Source organism: Colletotrichum destructivum, chromosome 9 (assembly GCF_034447905.1).
Source record: "Colletotrichum destructivum chromosome 9, complete sequence".
In the NCBI taxonomy this organism is placed as follows: domain Eukaryota; kingdom Fungi; phylum Ascomycota; class Sordariomycetes; order Glomerellales; family Glomerellaceae; genus Colletotrichum; species Colletotrichum destructivum.
The window spans coordinates 2,635,709-2,651,004 of record NC_085904.1 but is presented as its reverse complement, the minus strand read 5'-3'; the positions used below and the strand labels follow the sequence as shown (position 1 = coordinate 2,651,004).

Sequence of the window (15,296 nt, the reverse complement as noted above, 5' to 3'; positions counted from 1 at the left end):
TTGTATTATCTGTTTTCATTGTATGACAACCGAGGGGATGGCAGAGCCAAGGGAAGGGGGGAGAGACTACGACGAGGGATGAAGTGTCCGTCGAGGAGGTTCCGGATGGATGAACTGAGGAAAGGATAAGATCGAGATTGTGAGAGACTCGGGAAGATTCTGGCCAGATTGGAAACTTGGGAAACTTGGGAAACGGGAAGGGCATTCGGGAGTTTTGATGTCATTATACACAACTTGTTCTCGTTCTGCTTTTTTTTTCTCTTCCCTTGTCTTTGTCTTTGTTTATTTTGCTTGGGGGGACCACCCCCCCTTATCTTGTGTCCGCCTTTTTGGCCTGTTTCCATTAGAGAGTTGTTGTTGTATCATCCAGCTGCAGACCTTCCCTTGGTTAATCATGCATTTGCTATTCTCCATGACTGCTTGTCCCCTTCCCATCTATCTACCTGGTGATGCTATTCTCTTGGTCTAGATATAGTCTGTGTGTGAAAAGACTTGAAGTCTGGGGGTATATACTCTTGACCCTACTTTACAAGATAACGGAGTCTATTGAGTGTGGAAGGTCTTTGATGCCTGTTCCACGCATCACTTTCTTAATCTGGTTGTGGAATGATGGTATAGTGTTCCCAAACAGGACCTTGTTGACTTCTTGGAGACGACGGGCTGGGGTATGCGTTTCTCATCCTTCGTTCGACCGGTTCTCTCGGGGGCCAGAGCATGAAGTCCCAATTCCCATCGTTCCATTGAACCAGCCGTTGTTTCTTCTGTCCCATCCGACTTCATTGCCGCCCCCAGAAAGCCGCGATGGCAACCCCGGACGCTATCCTCCGACAGTCCCCCGGCATACCCCAACCGGCGCCCGCCCCTCGTTTGTCGCTCATGTTTGGGGTCCGCTCCCCCTTTCTCGATGAGGCGTCTCGGTAGGACCGTTTGGGTTTATCTGTCGTCTCCTTCGTCGCCGTCGACGACGGGATACAGCGAGGGTCGTGTCGATCCGGTCTCCTTTCTCGAGTTGGCGCCCGCTCTGCCCCGTCTCGAGGATGATCACTGCTTCATAACCCGGGTTAATCGAGAGAAGCATCCAGACTGTGTCTCTCTGACGTCGGTGTTGTCAATGTTGTCGCCCGGCTGCGAGGTGAAATCAACTGGTCCGGTTGTCGACCGCCCATTCTCGACCTCGTCGAGGTGAAGCCTAGTCGGAGAAAGAGATTGCCTGGGGGATCGAGGCTACATTCAACTCTTTAAGTAAGCTCCCTGACGGAGCACTTCAACTTTGACCCCCGGGAGCCACAGACTGCTAAAGCATGAAGTCCCAACCGACATGCCTCCCGTACTGAAGCAAACCCCCCCTCCCCACGGCTCTAGCCCGGGTGGCTAAGCGGCGATCCCTCAATACGCGTATTCGAAAGAGTCATGGCCTCATCCCTCATTGGCTCGGACAATGGCCGGATACGCGTATTGCCCGTATTTGCCGTATCCCTCAAACTGTAAGCCTCCTTGGAAGCCCCGATCAACGACGACACACGAACAGGCCGTCGAGGGCGACGGAAGGGTCGGGGCGCGCGTACGTAAGAAAGGCATGGCTCGGTCTATCACTGGGGGGAGCGGTCGTCGGGATACATGTATTCCCGCAAAACCAAGACTTATCCAGAAAGCTTCATTGAGGAGATCGCCCCCCCCTGACCCCCCAGGTTCTCCATTGCGATTTACGCCTTTTGGCTGCTTGCTACGTGTATTCCAAGTGGTCTCAAGCCTGACAACTCACCAGACCGGCCGGGTGTACATCGATCGAAGTGCGTCGTCCAGGCTTGGCCAGCGCCCGTCACGACAAATCATGTACCGGCGCTCTCACAAAAAGTCCCGAAAGGGGTGCGCGGAGTGTAAGCGACGCCACATGAAGGTAAGTTCTCTTTAAACCCCCCCTTCACTCCCTCGAAAGCTTGTTTCCACGTATTCGGGCGGTTTCAAAATCACACCACCTGGCATGTGGCGGCCCCCCCGAGGCTAACCCAACGGACGACCAAGTGCGACGAGACTCGGCCGAGATGCGTCAACTGCACCATGGTGGACCGCTCGTGCGTCTTTCCGTACCCTGCGGGACCGTCATCGGGCGGCGCGAGCGGCTCATCTCCGGGACCGTCATCCGGCGTCACGACGCCCAAGGCCGACACGGCATCCGGGGGGTCGCCGGCCGGCCGGAGCCCCGCCGTAATCCCGACCCCGGACCTGGCCCATCTCGTCGGCCACCTCGGCAACGGCAACGGCAACGGAAACAATTACGACAACGACAATGACAATGCGGGCCGCCACCACCCAATCACCACCGCCGCCGCCGACGGCACGGTCAACATGCTGCACATGAAGCTGCTCATCCACTTCTCCCTCGACCTCGTCGTGCCGGAGCTGGAAGAGGGCATGTGCGCGCGCAACACGGAGCTGACGCTCAAGACGGGCGTCGACGCGCCCTTTGTCATGCACGAGGTCCTCGCCTTCTCGGCGCGGCACATGGCGGCGCTCGCCGAGACGCGAGGAGACGACGACGGCACCGTTGCCTCCGCCTCCGCCACCACCACCGCCACCACCACCGCCGCCGAGTACCTCCACCACGCGGCGCAGCTGCAGACGCGGGCGATCGCGCTTTTCAACGCCCAGAGGATGCGCATCGACGGGTCGACCTGCGACGCCCTCGTGCTCTTCTCGGCCATGCTGGGCCGCCACCTCTGCATCGACGCCCTCGCGTTCCGGCGCGGGACGGACCTCGGGGCGTACCTGGACTGCTACATCGGCTTCGCCCGGGTCCGGCGCGGCGTGCGGACCATCGTCGCGGGCGCCTGGCCGCTGCTGCGGAGCTCGGAGCTGGCGTCGCTCATGTCCTGGGGCCTCGGTCTCAGCCGGCTGCGCAGCTTCGGCGCCGAGTGCGATGGGATCCGGGCCTTGGTCGCCGCGTCGCCGGGCCTGTCGCCGAGCGGCAGGGAGACGTGCGGCGAGGCGCTCGAGCTGCTGCAGGTGGGCATCGACGACCTCAACACCAAGGTGTCGGTGGGGCGGAAGCACCTCATCCAGATCGTCTTCTCGTGGTCGCTGGTCGTGGCGGAGGAGTACACGCAGATGCTGGTGGACCGCAGCTCCGAGGCGATCGCGGTGCTGGCGCACTACGCCGCGCTGCTGCACCTCTGCCGGGACCTGTGGCAGGTCGGCGACGCCGGGGCGTATCTGCTCGACATCATCTGCCGGTATCTCGGGGCGGACTGGGACGCGTGGCTGGCGTGGCCGCGGAGCGTCGTGTTTCCTGAGGCGTCGGGCTGTCTCATGTCGATAGACCCGGCGCTTGACTCGAATGCATAGGCACATACAATGATTACGGCGCTGGGGGTTGGTTGCTTGTTTTCTGCAGGGAGTGCGGTGTCATGATGCGAGTTATTGTCCTGACAGGGGAATGAAGGATGGTCGTTTCTGGGAACCACCTCATGTTCCGTTTCACGATACCATCTTTTTGCGTGCGAGTGATGTTACTTGTGTCTTGGGATGTGATTTTGACTGTCTAGAGCGCGCCACAAACAGTCAAAGACCCTTCGATATATTGCCCTCTCCCCTTCCCTTTCCCCTTCTCTCCTATTCCTGTCATGAAAATGAAGACAAGTTTTCAGCTTCACTCTTGTCGGCAAGAAAACAAGAGAAGTCTCATGAGTCCAACAGCCGGTGGGATGGCCCAATCAACCCCAATCATATGAAGCCCCCCTTTGAGCACGCCCGGGCCTCGGCTGAGAAGTCGAGATGTTTGCCGGTTGCGGCCACACAAAGCGCGGGCCCCAGCGCCGGAACTTTTCTTTTGTCCGTCCGGAGGCGTGTGGTTCTTTCAGGGTCGACTCGACGAGGTCGACGACAACGCCGGTCCAAAGGTCGCGAGAGATGCCTCCGACACCATCGCTTGTCACCCGGAATTTTCGCAACTTCCATCTCCCCTCCCCCTGCTTTGTCCGTCCATCGTCAATCCGTATAATACCAGTGAGACATTTTGAAGCAGGACTTCCTCGGACCTTTCCTCGATGCAGTCTCCCGAGACTCAGCCGCAGCCGGCCGGGCAGCGGTCCGGGTCGAGGCCGCCGGTGTTGTCGTGCGTGGCATGCCGACGCAGGAAGGTGAGTGTGTGTGAGAGAGAGTGATAGAGAGGTCCATTCCTTTCCAATGAATGGACCAACCGTCAAGAGACCCCCAGCTGACTGGGACCGCGGCGGCGTATCAGATAAAATGCGACCACAGGAAACCCGTGTGCTCCGGGTGTGAGAAGTACGCCGACGAGTGCGTCTGGCCGGAGAGGAAGAAAAACGCGCCCAGGAAAGAGAGGAGGCGAGTTCCCGAATCCCGATCCCTTGCAGTGTGTTTTTTTCTTTCTCATACAAGAAGAGAACTGTTTTATCGAGCTTGAAGCACAATAAAAGACAACTAGTTCACTCATGGGTTCTAAGCTGACTCTTTGCAAATACAAAACTCACAGACTATACCAGCACGTCGTCGACAGGTTGGCGCAGATGGAACAGCTGGTAAAGGAGCTCCAGGACCCAAAGACGTCGTCGGGGAGCCAGAAAACCCCATCCTCCTCCTCGTCCTATTCCCCCTCCTCCTCGTCCTCTCACAATCCGCCGACGGTATCCTCTGATGCTCATCCCGCATCCGTCGGTGACGACCCGGCCGAGCCCTCCCCCAGGACGAAGCCGTACTACTCCGGCGCCGAGTCCGAGGCCACCGTCGGGACCGTCGGTAAGACAGACCACCGCACCCGCTTGCCTTCAACTCCCCCCCCCCAAACACCTACACGAGCTGACCTTCCCCGGATCCAAAGGTTCATGCTCGCTCTTCTCCGCCGAAGGTATCGCAAAGATCGACGCTCTCGTCGGCGACAACCGCTTCTCCGTCGCCGTCCAGGGCCTCCTGCAGAGGATCCGGCGCATCGCGCCGCCGCCGAACCCTGACCCTCTGGCCTCGTCCGTCACGTATCCCTTTCCACCCAACAACGTCATCATGGAATGCATGAACGGTGAGGATCCACGTTTATAATCATTCTTCTTCTTCCTCTTCTTCTCCTCCTCCTCCTCAACCCCATCGATGTACAGTGCTCAAACTGACAGCAACTCCACGCAGACTTCTTCCAGACCCTGAACCACGACATTAAGCTGCTCGACGAGGCCGAGGTCCGCGCCGCCGTGCAGTCGTACATCTACGGCCGGCCGCCCCCGGGCTCCGGCTGGCGCATGGCCCTCAACGTCATCCTGCTGCACGCCCTCCGCAAGCGCGACTGGGCGAGCCCGACGGGGGAGTGCGACAAGTACCTGCACAACGCCATGTGCCTCATCCCCAGCGCCATCCTCCAGACCCCGAACCCCATGGCCATCGGCGCTCTTCTTTCACTCGTAAGTCTTTTCTCTCCTCCTTGCCTTCCTTTGTTCAAGACACACATCCTCTTTCAGACATCTTTCAGACATCTTCAGACATCATCAGTGCAACAAAAGACTGACTGGACAAAAAAAAAAGTCATCCTACTTCATCTTCAAGGCCGAGAACCACACCTCGCTCTCCATCCTCGCCGTCGCCGTCTAGCACATCCTCCTCGCCGGCTACCACCACGCCAACCACCCGGCCCTCCCCGCCGCCGACGTCCTCCACCGCCGCCGCCTCTTCTGGCAGGCCTACGTCCTCGACCACGACCTCATGCTGCGCATCGGCAAGCCCCCGCTCATCGCCGACGACTTCCTCCTCGCCCTGCCCGACGAGTTCCCCGCCGACGGCTACGGCGTCTTCTTCTACCCGGGCGACGTCACCCTCAACTACTTCCGCCAGCAGGTCCGCCTCTCCCGGATCCAGGGCCGCATCTGCTCCCGCCTCTACTTTAAGCAGTACACCCCTTCGTCGTCGTCGTCGTCGTCGTCGTCGTCGTCGTGGCTCGAGGCGGAAATCGCAGCCCTCGACGCCGAGCTGCACGAGTGGCGCGAGAGCATCCCCGCCATGATCCGCCCCCAGCCGCCGTCGTCCGGGCTCGTCGACGCCGACTACAGCCGCATGATGAGCCTGAGCGTGCTGCACTTTGTCTACTTCCAGCTCGTCGTCGCCGTCCACTCGGCCGCCTTCCGCACCCGCGCCCTCGACGGCGGCGGCGGCGGCGGCGACGACGACGACGGGGACGTCGAGAGCCTACGGCCCAGCATCGCCGTCTGCGTCAACGCCGCCCGCGGCGCCATCTCGCTGTTGAACTACCACCAGCTGCAGCATCCCTTCACCATGTGCGTGTTTTTGTCCCCTTGGTTTTTCCCGTTCTTGTTCTTCTCGTTACTTGTCTTTCCCCCCTCATCACCCTATCGACATCAACTCCCCATGACCCATCGACTTAACACCCTCGACTAATATCCCCGACTAATAACCCCCCACAGATACCTCCTCTACCAGGTCGCCTGGTGCGTCGATATCCTCTTCGTCAACATCCTCGAGCACAAGACGTCGCCCCAGTCCCTCCAGGACCTCGACCTCATCCGCCTCGTCCTCTCCTTCTTCGAGCGCTACGACGCCGACCACCAGCGCGTCGCGTCCTACCACATCATCAGGGCCCTGTACGACGTCGCGTCGTCCGTGACGGCCAACGCGACCCCGCTGCCGGCCCTTCCTCCTATGGTGGGCACCGACGCCCTCGCGGACTCGATGCCGATGCTGTCCATGTCCGCGTCCGCGTCCGCGTCCGACCTCAACATGGCCGGGTGGGAGGAGGTGTCCCTGGGCGGCCACGACTGGCTGTCGGCCGGGTTCCTGCAGATGGCCGACTGGGGCCTCCCCGACGACGCTGCCGCCGCCGCGGGCACGGACGACGATCTCGATTACATCTGAGTGTGGGTAGGGGGTATATATGTAGTAGCCGTTGCTTGTACTAGTTAGTGTAATACGATCCCAGGGACGGTGCTCCTGAAGCCGAGCCAACGCCGCTCACCACAGGTTTCTCACCACAAGTTGCTCATCACTAAGTTGAAAAGAGGAGAGGAGAGGAAAGAGAGATATAATACGGGGGGGGGGGGGAGTTCGGGATAAACCAGTTTCTTTCTCGGGCCACAACAACTGGCTCACCTTGACACATCACCTTACCTGGTCCGGCATCCTCGGCTTCTATGATTGGCCAGAACCCTCGATCATCTCCCCCCCCTCCCAAGATTCACGAAACATCGCCAATGAAGGATGGGCCGCAGCCAGCTTCCTCTTCGAGTTAACGCCCCCCGTTCTCCTCGCGTCTCCTCGCCGTATCGTTCCCACTTCGCCTCTGAATCCTTCCCGTGCCGATCTGCTCCATAAGGGGGGGGCATTGTCTCCCATGAGCTTATTTCGACATGTCTGCCCAGGTAATACGGTACATGGGGGTCTTCTGGGAGCCGTGCTTCGACAGTCTACAAACGCGGATATCTTGGCACGACCGGCCCGGCACGTAGATATCATGCACGTATCAACGCTTCACAGGAGAATGCACATTCGTCATGTCAACGATGGTGGCGAGAAAAGTAAAACCGTGATATCATATAAACGCTACGACGAATTCCCTTCTTCTGGGGAAACAAACCAACTTTTTTGGGCCACTCCTAATACACCTTGATTCACAACCACAACCGTACATACAACCCCCACTTAAACCCTCTCAGCCTTAACTCTTACAGCTTAGAAAAGACAGTGGGCACGCTCCCGCCCATCTCGACGAGGGTGCTCTTGTTGTGCACCCAGGCCTCGAGCCCCTTGCGTCCGTTCTCGACGCCGACGCCGCTCGACTTCCACCCGCCGACGGCCATCTCAGCCGGCGACTCGCCCCACGTGTTGATCCAGGTGATGCCGGCCTCGAGGCGCGAGACGACGCTGTGGCAGGCGTCGACGTCGCGGCCGAAGACGCCCGCGGCGAGCCCGACGTCCGTGGCGTTGGCGCGCGCGACGGCCTCGTCGACCGTGTCGTACACCAGGATGCTCATGACGGGGCCGAAGATCTCGTCCCGCACGATGGCCATGTCGTCGGTGCAGTCGGTGAAGACGGTCGGCTGGATCCAGTAGCCCGACTGGTAGGCCGATGGCAGGCCCTTGGGCTGCTTGGCGCCGCCGACCAGCAGCGTCGCCTTGTCATCCATGACGCCCCGGCGGACGTAGGCCTGCACCTTTTCGAGGTGGGCCTTGTTGTTGAGGGGGCCAAAGTTGGTGGCCGGGTCGAACAGGTCGCCGGCGCGGACGTACTGGATCTTGTCGACGACGAGCTTCTCGAACTGCTGCTTGAGGGAGCGGGGCACGAAGACGCGGGTGCCGTTGGTGCAGACCTGGCCGGAGCTGTAAAAGTTGGCGAGCATGGCGCCGTCGACGGCCTGCTCGACGTCGCAGTCCGGCAGGACGATGACGGGGCTCTTGCCGCCGAGCTCCATGGTGACGTACTTCATGCCGCCGGCGGCGGAGGCGGCGACCTTCTTGCCCGTGCTCACCTGGCCGGTGAAGCTGACCTTGGCGACGTCCGGGTGGGCCGTCAGCTGGGCGCCGACGTCGCCGGCGCCGTAGACGACGTTGAAGACGCCGTCGGGCACGCCGGCCTCCCTGTAGACGTCGGCGAGGTACTGGGCGTGCAGCGGGGTGAACTCGCTCGGCTTGTAGACCATGCAGTTGCCGGCGGCCAGGCAGGGGCCCGACTTCCACAGGGCGATCTGGATGGGGTAGTTCCAGGCGCCGATGCCGGCGCAGACGCCGAGGGCCTCCTTGGTGGTGTAGACCCAGGCGGAGGAGCGCAGGCGGAAGGACTCGCCGTTGAGGCCGCCCGAGGCGACGAGGTTCGCAAAGTACTCGAGCACGTCGGCGCCGGTGACGACGTCGACGTACTGGGTCTCGGAGAAGGCCTTGCCGGTGTCGAGGGTCTCGACGCGGGCGAGGGCGTCGTTGCGCTCACGGAGGATGGCGACGGCGCGCAGTAGGATGCGGGCGCGCTCGACGGGCGGCGTGGCGGACCACGAGGGGAAGGCGGCCTTTGCGGCGTCGACGGCGGCGTTGATGGAGGCCGGCGACGAGGTGTGGATGGTGCAGACGGGCTTTGCCGTGGCGGGATCGATGGACTGGAACGTGCCTGGGGAATCCGAGTCCGGCTGCGGCTTCCCCGCGTAGAAGGTGTGCCGGTCCTCCTCGGGCTTGTGCTGTTGTGGTGGTGCCATTTCGATGATGATGTTGGGGTCTGTGTCTGAAGGGGTAAGGGAAGGTAAGGATGGATAGATAGATGGAGGGGAGGGAGAGAAAGCGAAACACTATAGTGGTCGAGTGCTTCACAAACAACGAACGGGGCGTACGTATATTGGGGGATGCGAGACGAAGAATCGACAAACTGGCTAGGTGTGTCGTCAGCCAGTCAACTGGATGTTGGACGCGGGTAGTGCCGGGGATGATGGATGGATGTGTCGATCGGAGGAGCCGGACGGGCGGCACACGGAGGTCGGAGGGGGGGGGGGGGGGGGGGGGGACGGACGGGCAGTGGTAACAGCAGCAGCAGCAGCAGTAGCAGCAGTAAGCAGCAGGCTTTCGGAGACTGTACCTGTAGGGCGGGCGGAAGAAGAAACAGAAGCCAGAGGCCAGAATCCAGAAGAGTGGGAAAAGTCAAAATCTCGTAGCGATCGGACTCAGATCGGGATCGTACCTCGGAGGACCAGCGCCGGGGGGGGGGGGGGGGGGGGACCTTCAATTATCTCCAGTATCCTTACAGCTGACCACTGTGGGTAAGGGACACGCAAAAAAAGCTGGGAGGTGCAGGGGTGTGTAAGGAGATACAGGGGACGATGCAGATTTGCCGGGACATACCCTTACCAAACCCACTCCTGCGGCGGTGTGATGTCATAAGCCCTACGTCATTGGCCATGAATCCACCCTGGTGCAACGTGGATCCACAGCTACAAGTGACACGTCCCAACAACGAGGAAGTACGATGTACGATGCTGCGTTTTGGGAAGCAACGGCGCGGGAGGAGCGAGTGAGGAGCGAGTGAGAGAACAAGAGCGTCGGCCTCCACTTGAACAAGTTTCACCTTTCAGGGTCTTTGGAGACATGAAGGATTTTTTTAGTCCCTTTTCTTCTACGTTTTTGCCTTTTTTTTTCTTCTTCTTTTTTTCTGCTGTGGTCTCTCCAAGCGTCCCGTTGAGGCTCTCGCCCGATCGTCGGCCTGTCTGTCTTGCCTCGGCCGCTTGGCTTCGTCGTTGCCAGGCGCGACATGCATGCATCAGTCAATATTCCATAGAAGCAGTTCCATAAATGTGGCTAGCTACACCACAGACCGACAGACAGACAGACAAGACAAATGCATGCACGCAGGGCCCATGAGATCCATACCCGCGTCTTCATCGGTCGTTCCACGGGTTCGGCCGTTCGAAAAAAAAAAAAAAATCGAACGATGCAACCCGCGCAGCCGCGGCATCAAGCGACATCAGCTGCGGCCTGATTGGCCCCCACGTCCGCCGGCGCCGCGTGAGCGGGCCACAATCGGGAAAGATACACGGGCGGGAGAGATAGACCTATCTATCTTTCTGTAGGTAGGTCCTGTAGTCTGTAGATAACCTGCGGCGGACAGACAGACTGCGCCCGATAGATAGATAGATAGATAGCAGACACTAGTTCGGCCTGGCAATCGCCCATCTTGCAGTATCTCGCAGTATCTCGCATCTTCCCTGCCCTGCCCTGCCCTGCCCGGTACTGTACTGTACTGCTAAATCTAGTCCGCGTCGGCGACAGCGACGGTTCGTCAGATCAGGATTCCAAGTAGAGTTTGCGATTGACATCAGACAAGCACTTCTCCCCCTCCACGAACCCTGCTGCAGCCTGCAACGTAGTCAGTGTACCTGACGGGGTTTTTCTTCTTGGAGAATCTGGAAACTGGAATTTGGAAACTGGAAACCCGAAACTGGAAACCGGCAGACAGAAGCAAAGGCCAAGGTCAAGGTCAAGGTTGCCTTGGCACGCCAAACCCGGGGCTAGACGAGTCGGCGGATGGCCCGGATGAGGCCGACCGGCAGTGGACGTGAACGTCGCAGCCAGTCAACTTGTGCCACCTCGCCCACCCACCCCCCCCGAGGCAAGCCGCAGAGGCGAACAAGTCAGACGTCAGACGGGTGAGTCGAGTTCGGTTCAAGTCGAGTCGAGTTGAGTCGTCGTCGTCGTCGTCAGGCGGACAGGGCTGGCAAATAGGACGGGTGGGATCCGAGGGCTTAGCGCGGGCTACGCATGGCAGCTTGGGGAATGTCGTGTGCAATTCTTGCATATGGGCCTGCATGGCCATGCAAATGCATCCATGTCGCTATGTATGTCTCGTTCGTTGTCCGGGGGGCCCATACGCACGCAGGTGAGCCGGCGCCGGGCAACACACCCACCGGGGACAGAGACAAGGAGCATGGTCGGCAACGACCGCGGCGGTCATACGAATGGTTCAGTCAGTCAGTTGGTCGGTCAGTCAGTCGGTCAGTTAGTCAGTGCCCTCGGAGAAGATGGTGGACACCTGTGAACGATTCTTTGGGGGGGGGAGAGAAGGAAAAATGCAGGTAAAATTGGATAGCATTTCGCCGGGTCAACCAGGCAATGGGGAAGAGAGAGAAAAAAAAAAAGAGGCAGGGTCGGCAAAGTCGAGGCGTCATGACTGGTTGGCCTTTTCCCTCTCGTTTTCCCCCTTTCGCTGTCTGGCCATTATTCGTAATTCTTTCATCGAAGGCGGACGACGTCGGACAGTTTCCACCAGAGTGGGAGGGACTTGGCGGGCTAAAAAAGAGGGAAACGGGGGACGCGACCAGGGATGTTTGGTGTGAAGACGTGCTCATGTCACTTTGTAACTTTACTTGGTTACTGGCCACTTTACTTGGTTACTGGCACCAAATGTTGGCGTGCCAGCTGTGCGCCAGACAGCCAGCGCGGTCCTGCCACCCTGCTGACGGACCGCCGGGACCAGTCAGCAACCCGGGAACTTTGAAAATCCGGTCCTGATGCCTCGCAGGGATGGGCTTCCCACTGAGGTACGTACTGCTGTTGAAGCGGCCAATTGCCCAATGAGCCGTCGAATCCCGCCCGGTTCGCCGCCTCAGAAAGATGGATTTCGGCGAGTCAGTTTCAATGCCTTGGGAACCCGCTTTTTCCCTTGTTCCTTTCCATTTTCCTCTGCTTCCATGACCAGCCCCACCACCCACCCTTCGCGGGGTCCGTCTCCACGAATAGATAGATACCTTGAGCAGGTACCTAGGTACTTGTACGCATCTGGGCGCTGTCCCCGCACCCACCAACGATGTACCTACCAAAGGTATGTATCCGCCCAGATACCTACCTACTTAGGTACCTTACCTAGGTATCTTACCTGGGTATCTTACCTTGTGGGTGGGTGGGATTATGGAATACCGCTGTTGCACCGGCGGTGCAGCTTTTGCTGTGGCGCGAAGACGGCCGGCCGGCCATCTTTCTCGTCTCGACGCGCCATACAAAATTTCTCAAGGGTTTTCGATGTGGATGCCGCATGTCAGACCGGGGATGGGAGAGATGGATGTGGCGGACAGACGAACGTTGAGCTCGACCTCGCTCTCCAAAGCTCCAAAGGTCCAACCAAGGATGGATGGGTCCTCCCAGAGGCTCCAAGTCCCCAAGCAGGAGGACCCAGTCAGTCAGTCGCTCTCTGCTCTGCTCTGCTCTGCTCTGCTCCCGATGCCGAGTTGCCATTCATCATAGATAATGCGGCCGAAATGTCCACTCGGATCGGCGCTGGAGAAACATCTTGACCATCTATCTCCTCTTCTTATTACTCGGTGTGTGCCTGCTCCAACTCTCCAACTCTCCAACTCTCTCCTCCATCTTTCTCTCTCACCTCTTCTCCCTCTCTTATCTCTTGTCTCTCATCCCAAGGATTCCTCCAATCTCACTCAATCAAAAGATCGCCCAGCCCACGCGTTCTTCAGCCGTACCACTCACTCACTGCTGCCCCTCCTCCTCCTCCTCCCGTACATACATTCCGTCTGTGTGTGTGCGTAGTCCGACGCCGAGTTACCCCTCACTCCGTCCTGCTGTTTTTCTGCTGCTTCTTCTTCTCACTGGCCGGGTGCCCGCAATCCTACTCCTCCTCTCTCGTCTGAATACCCTCATCCGCCACCACTACAATGTCCACCACCCAGCTCCCCGTCTCCGACGTCGACCGCTACGACTATGTCATCGTCGGCGGCGGCACCGCCGGTTGCGTCGTCGCCTCCCGCCTGGCCGAGTCCCTTCCCCAGAAGCGCGTCCTCCTGATCGAGGCCGGTCCCAGTGACTTCATGGACGACCGCGTGCTGGACCTGCGGAAGTGGCTCAACCTGCTCGGCGGCGAGCTTGACTACGACTACGGCACCACTGAACAACCCATGGGTAAGTAGTGTTTGATCTCTCTCACTCCCTCTCTCTCTGTCTCTCTATCTCTCCCCGTTAATGGGGGGCATCGTCACAAAACACCTACACACACACATTACTTACTCACTCGCCCCAGGCAACTCTCACATCCGCCACTCCCGCGCCAAGGTCCTCGGCGGCTGCTCATCACACAACACCCTCATCTCCTTCAGGCCCTTCGAGTACGACCTGAAGATCTGGCAGTCCATGGGCGCCAAGGGCTGGACCTTCCACGACTTCATGCGCCTCATGAACAAGCTGCGCAACACGGTCCAGCCCGTCCACGCCCGCCACCAGAACGAGCTCTGCCTCGACTGGGTCAACTCGTGCTCCTCGGCCCTCAACATCCCCGTCCTGCACAACTTCAACAAGCACATCACCCAGGACGGCGCCCTCAAGCAGGGCGTCGGCTTCTTCTCCATCTCCTACAACCCGGACGACGGCCGCCGGTCCAGCGCCTCGGTCGCCTACATCCACCCCTTCCTGCGCGGCGACGAGAAGCGCCCGAACCTGACCGTCCTCACCAACGCCTGGGTCTCCAAGCTCAACGTCCGCGGCGACACCGTCACCGGCGTCAACCTCACCCTCCAGGACGGCTCCAAGCGCACCGTCACCGCCCGCACCGAGACCATCCTCTCGGCCGGCGCCGTCGACACCCCGCGCCTCATGCTGCTGTCCGGCATCGGCCCCAAGCAGCAGCTCAACGACCTCGGCATCCCCGTCATCCACGACCTGCCCGGCGTCGGCGAGAACCTGCAGGACCACCCGGAGTCCATCATCATGTGGGAGCTCAAGAAGCCCGTGCCCCCCAACAAGACCACCATGGACTCGGACGCCGGCATCTTCCTGCGCCGCGAGCCGCCCAACGCCGCCGCCAAGAAGACCTTCTTCAACCCGGACGCCATCCCCGACGGCGACATCGCCGACGTCATGATGCACTGCTACCAGATCCCCTTCACCCTCAACACGGGCCGCCTCGGCTACGACGAGCCCAAGGAGGGCTACGCCTTCTGCATGACCCCCAACATCCCCCGCCCCCGCTCCCGCGGCCGCCTGTACCTGACCTCGGCCGACCCCTCGGTCAAGCCGGCGCTCGACTTCCGCTACTTCACCGACGAGGAGGGCTACGACGCCGCCACCCTCGTCTACGGCATGCGCGCCGCCCGCAAGGTCGCCGAGCAGGCCCCCTTCAAGGACTGGATCGCCCGCGAGGTCGCCCCCGGCCCCAAGGTCCAGACCGACGAGGAGCTCAGCCTCTACGCCCGCCGCGCCGCCCACACCGTCTACCACCCGGTCGGCACCACCAAGATGGGCGACGTCCGCAAGGACCCGCTCGCCGTCGTCGACGAGCGCCTCAACGTCCGCGGCCTCAAGCGCGTCCGCATCGTCGACGCCGGCGTCTTCCCCACCATCCCCACCATCAACCCCATGTTGACCGTCCTCGGTGTCGCCGAGAAGGCCGCCGAGATGATCATTGACGAGGCCCAGGAGACGGCCCGCCTGTAAAAGAGGAAGAAGAAAAAAAAAAGAAAGGGTCTGAGAGTCTTGTCTGTGAAGGTCTATCTGTAAAATCATCGAATCCCTGAGAAAGAAAGAGGAGGGGAGGGAAAAAAGGAACAAAAACTTGAAGCGGAATCATGTGCACAAGGGACATACATACAAAAGCATCTGTTGTCATGGCCTTTTTTTTACAAGTTTTATTTTTTTGGAAGAGTTAGCTATCAGGCATTATACCAATGATATCATGACCATGTACAATCTCTTGCCTCGTCCTCCCGTCGTCTCGTCGTCTTGTGTCTACCACGTCTCGATTACTCGATTATCGAACCCTCCGTCGCCGTCTGTCGGTCACCAGCCACTACGACCCTTTGACCGAGTCCGTCAGC

General features: G+C 59.8%; 5 protein-coding genes across 5 annotated transcripts; 3 read left to right on the top strand and 2 right to left on the bottom strand.

Annotated features, from left to right (window-relative positions):
- The first annotated feature begins 202 nt into the window (after positions 1-202).
- On the top strand, positions 203-1,919 carry CDEST_13920 (uncharacterized protein). The gene has a single exon (XM_062930076.1). It carries the CDS (start codon positions 1,439-1,441, stop codon positions 1,910-1,912), a length of 474 nt encoding a protein of 157 aa, XP_062786127.1. The 5' UTR covers positions 203-1,438; the 3' UTR covers positions 1,913-1,919.
- A 217-nt stretch (positions 1,920-2,136) lies between these two features.
- Positions 2,137-3,348, bottom strand: CDEST_13919 (uncharacterized protein; the record flags this gene model as incomplete). Its single annotated transcript, XM_062930075.1, has 1 exon — positions 2,137-3,348. One exon carries the CDS (start codon positions 3,346-3,348, stop codon positions 2,137-2,139), a length of 1,212 nt encoding a protein of 403 aa, XP_062786126.1.
- Positions 3,349-4,186: 838 nt separating this feature from the next.
- On the top strand, positions 4,187-6,970 carry CDEST_13918 (uncharacterized protein; the record flags this gene model as incomplete). The annotated part of the gene is made up of 6 exons (XM_062930074.1): positions 4,187-4,372; positions 4,503-4,755; positions 4,838-5,032; positions 5,137-5,405; positions 5,593-6,317; positions 6,420-6,970. The coding sequence occupies 6 exons, from the start codon at positions 4,187-4,189 to the stop codon at positions 6,865-6,867; spliced, it is 2,076 nt and encodes a 691-aa protein (XP_062786125.1). The 3' UTR covers positions 6,868-6,970.
- A 546-nt stretch (positions 6,971-7,516) lies between these two features.
- Positions 7,517-9,473, bottom strand: CDEST_13917 (Putative aldehyde dehydrogenase domain, aldehyde/histidinol dehydrogenase). The gene has a single exon (XM_062930073.1). It carries the CDS (start codon positions 9,189-9,191, stop codon positions 7,674-7,676), a length of 1,518 nt encoding a protein of 505 aa, XP_062786124.1. The 5' UTR covers positions 9,192-9,473; the 3' UTR covers positions 7,517-7,673.
- A 3,274-nt stretch (positions 9,474-12,747) lies between these two features.
- On the top strand, positions 12,748-15,175 carry CDEST_13916 (Putative glucose-methanol-choline oxidoreductase, FAD/NAD(P)-binding domain superfamily). Its single transcript, XM_062930072.1, has 2 exons — positions 12,748-13,389; positions 13,508-15,175. The coding sequence occupies exons 1-2, from the start codon at positions 13,146-13,148 to the stop codon at positions 14,914-14,916; spliced, it is 1,653 nt and encodes a 550-aa protein (XP_062786123.1). The 5' UTR covers positions 12,748-13,145; the 3' UTR covers positions 14,917-15,175.
- The last annotated feature ends 121 nt before the right edge of the window (positions 15,176-15,296 follow it).

Excerpts from the sequence above, each read along its gene's own strand:
- CDEST_13916 (XM_062930072.1), top strand. The coding sequence starts at position 13,146 with ATGTCCACCACCCAGCTCCCCGTCTCCGACGTCGACCGCTACGACTAT. Across the intron at positions 13,390-13,507 it reads CACCACTGAACAACCCATGG|GCAACTCTCACATCCGCCAC; the intron begins GTAAGTAGTGTT and ends CACTCGCCCCAG.
- CDEST_13920 (XM_062930076.1), top strand. The coding sequence starts at position 1,439 with ATGGCCGGATACGCGTATTGCCCGTATTTGCCGTATCCCTCAAACTGT.
- CDEST_13917 (XM_062930073.1), bottom strand. The coding sequence starts at position 9,191 with ATGGCACCACCACAACAGCACAAGCCCGAGGAGGACCGGCACACCTTC.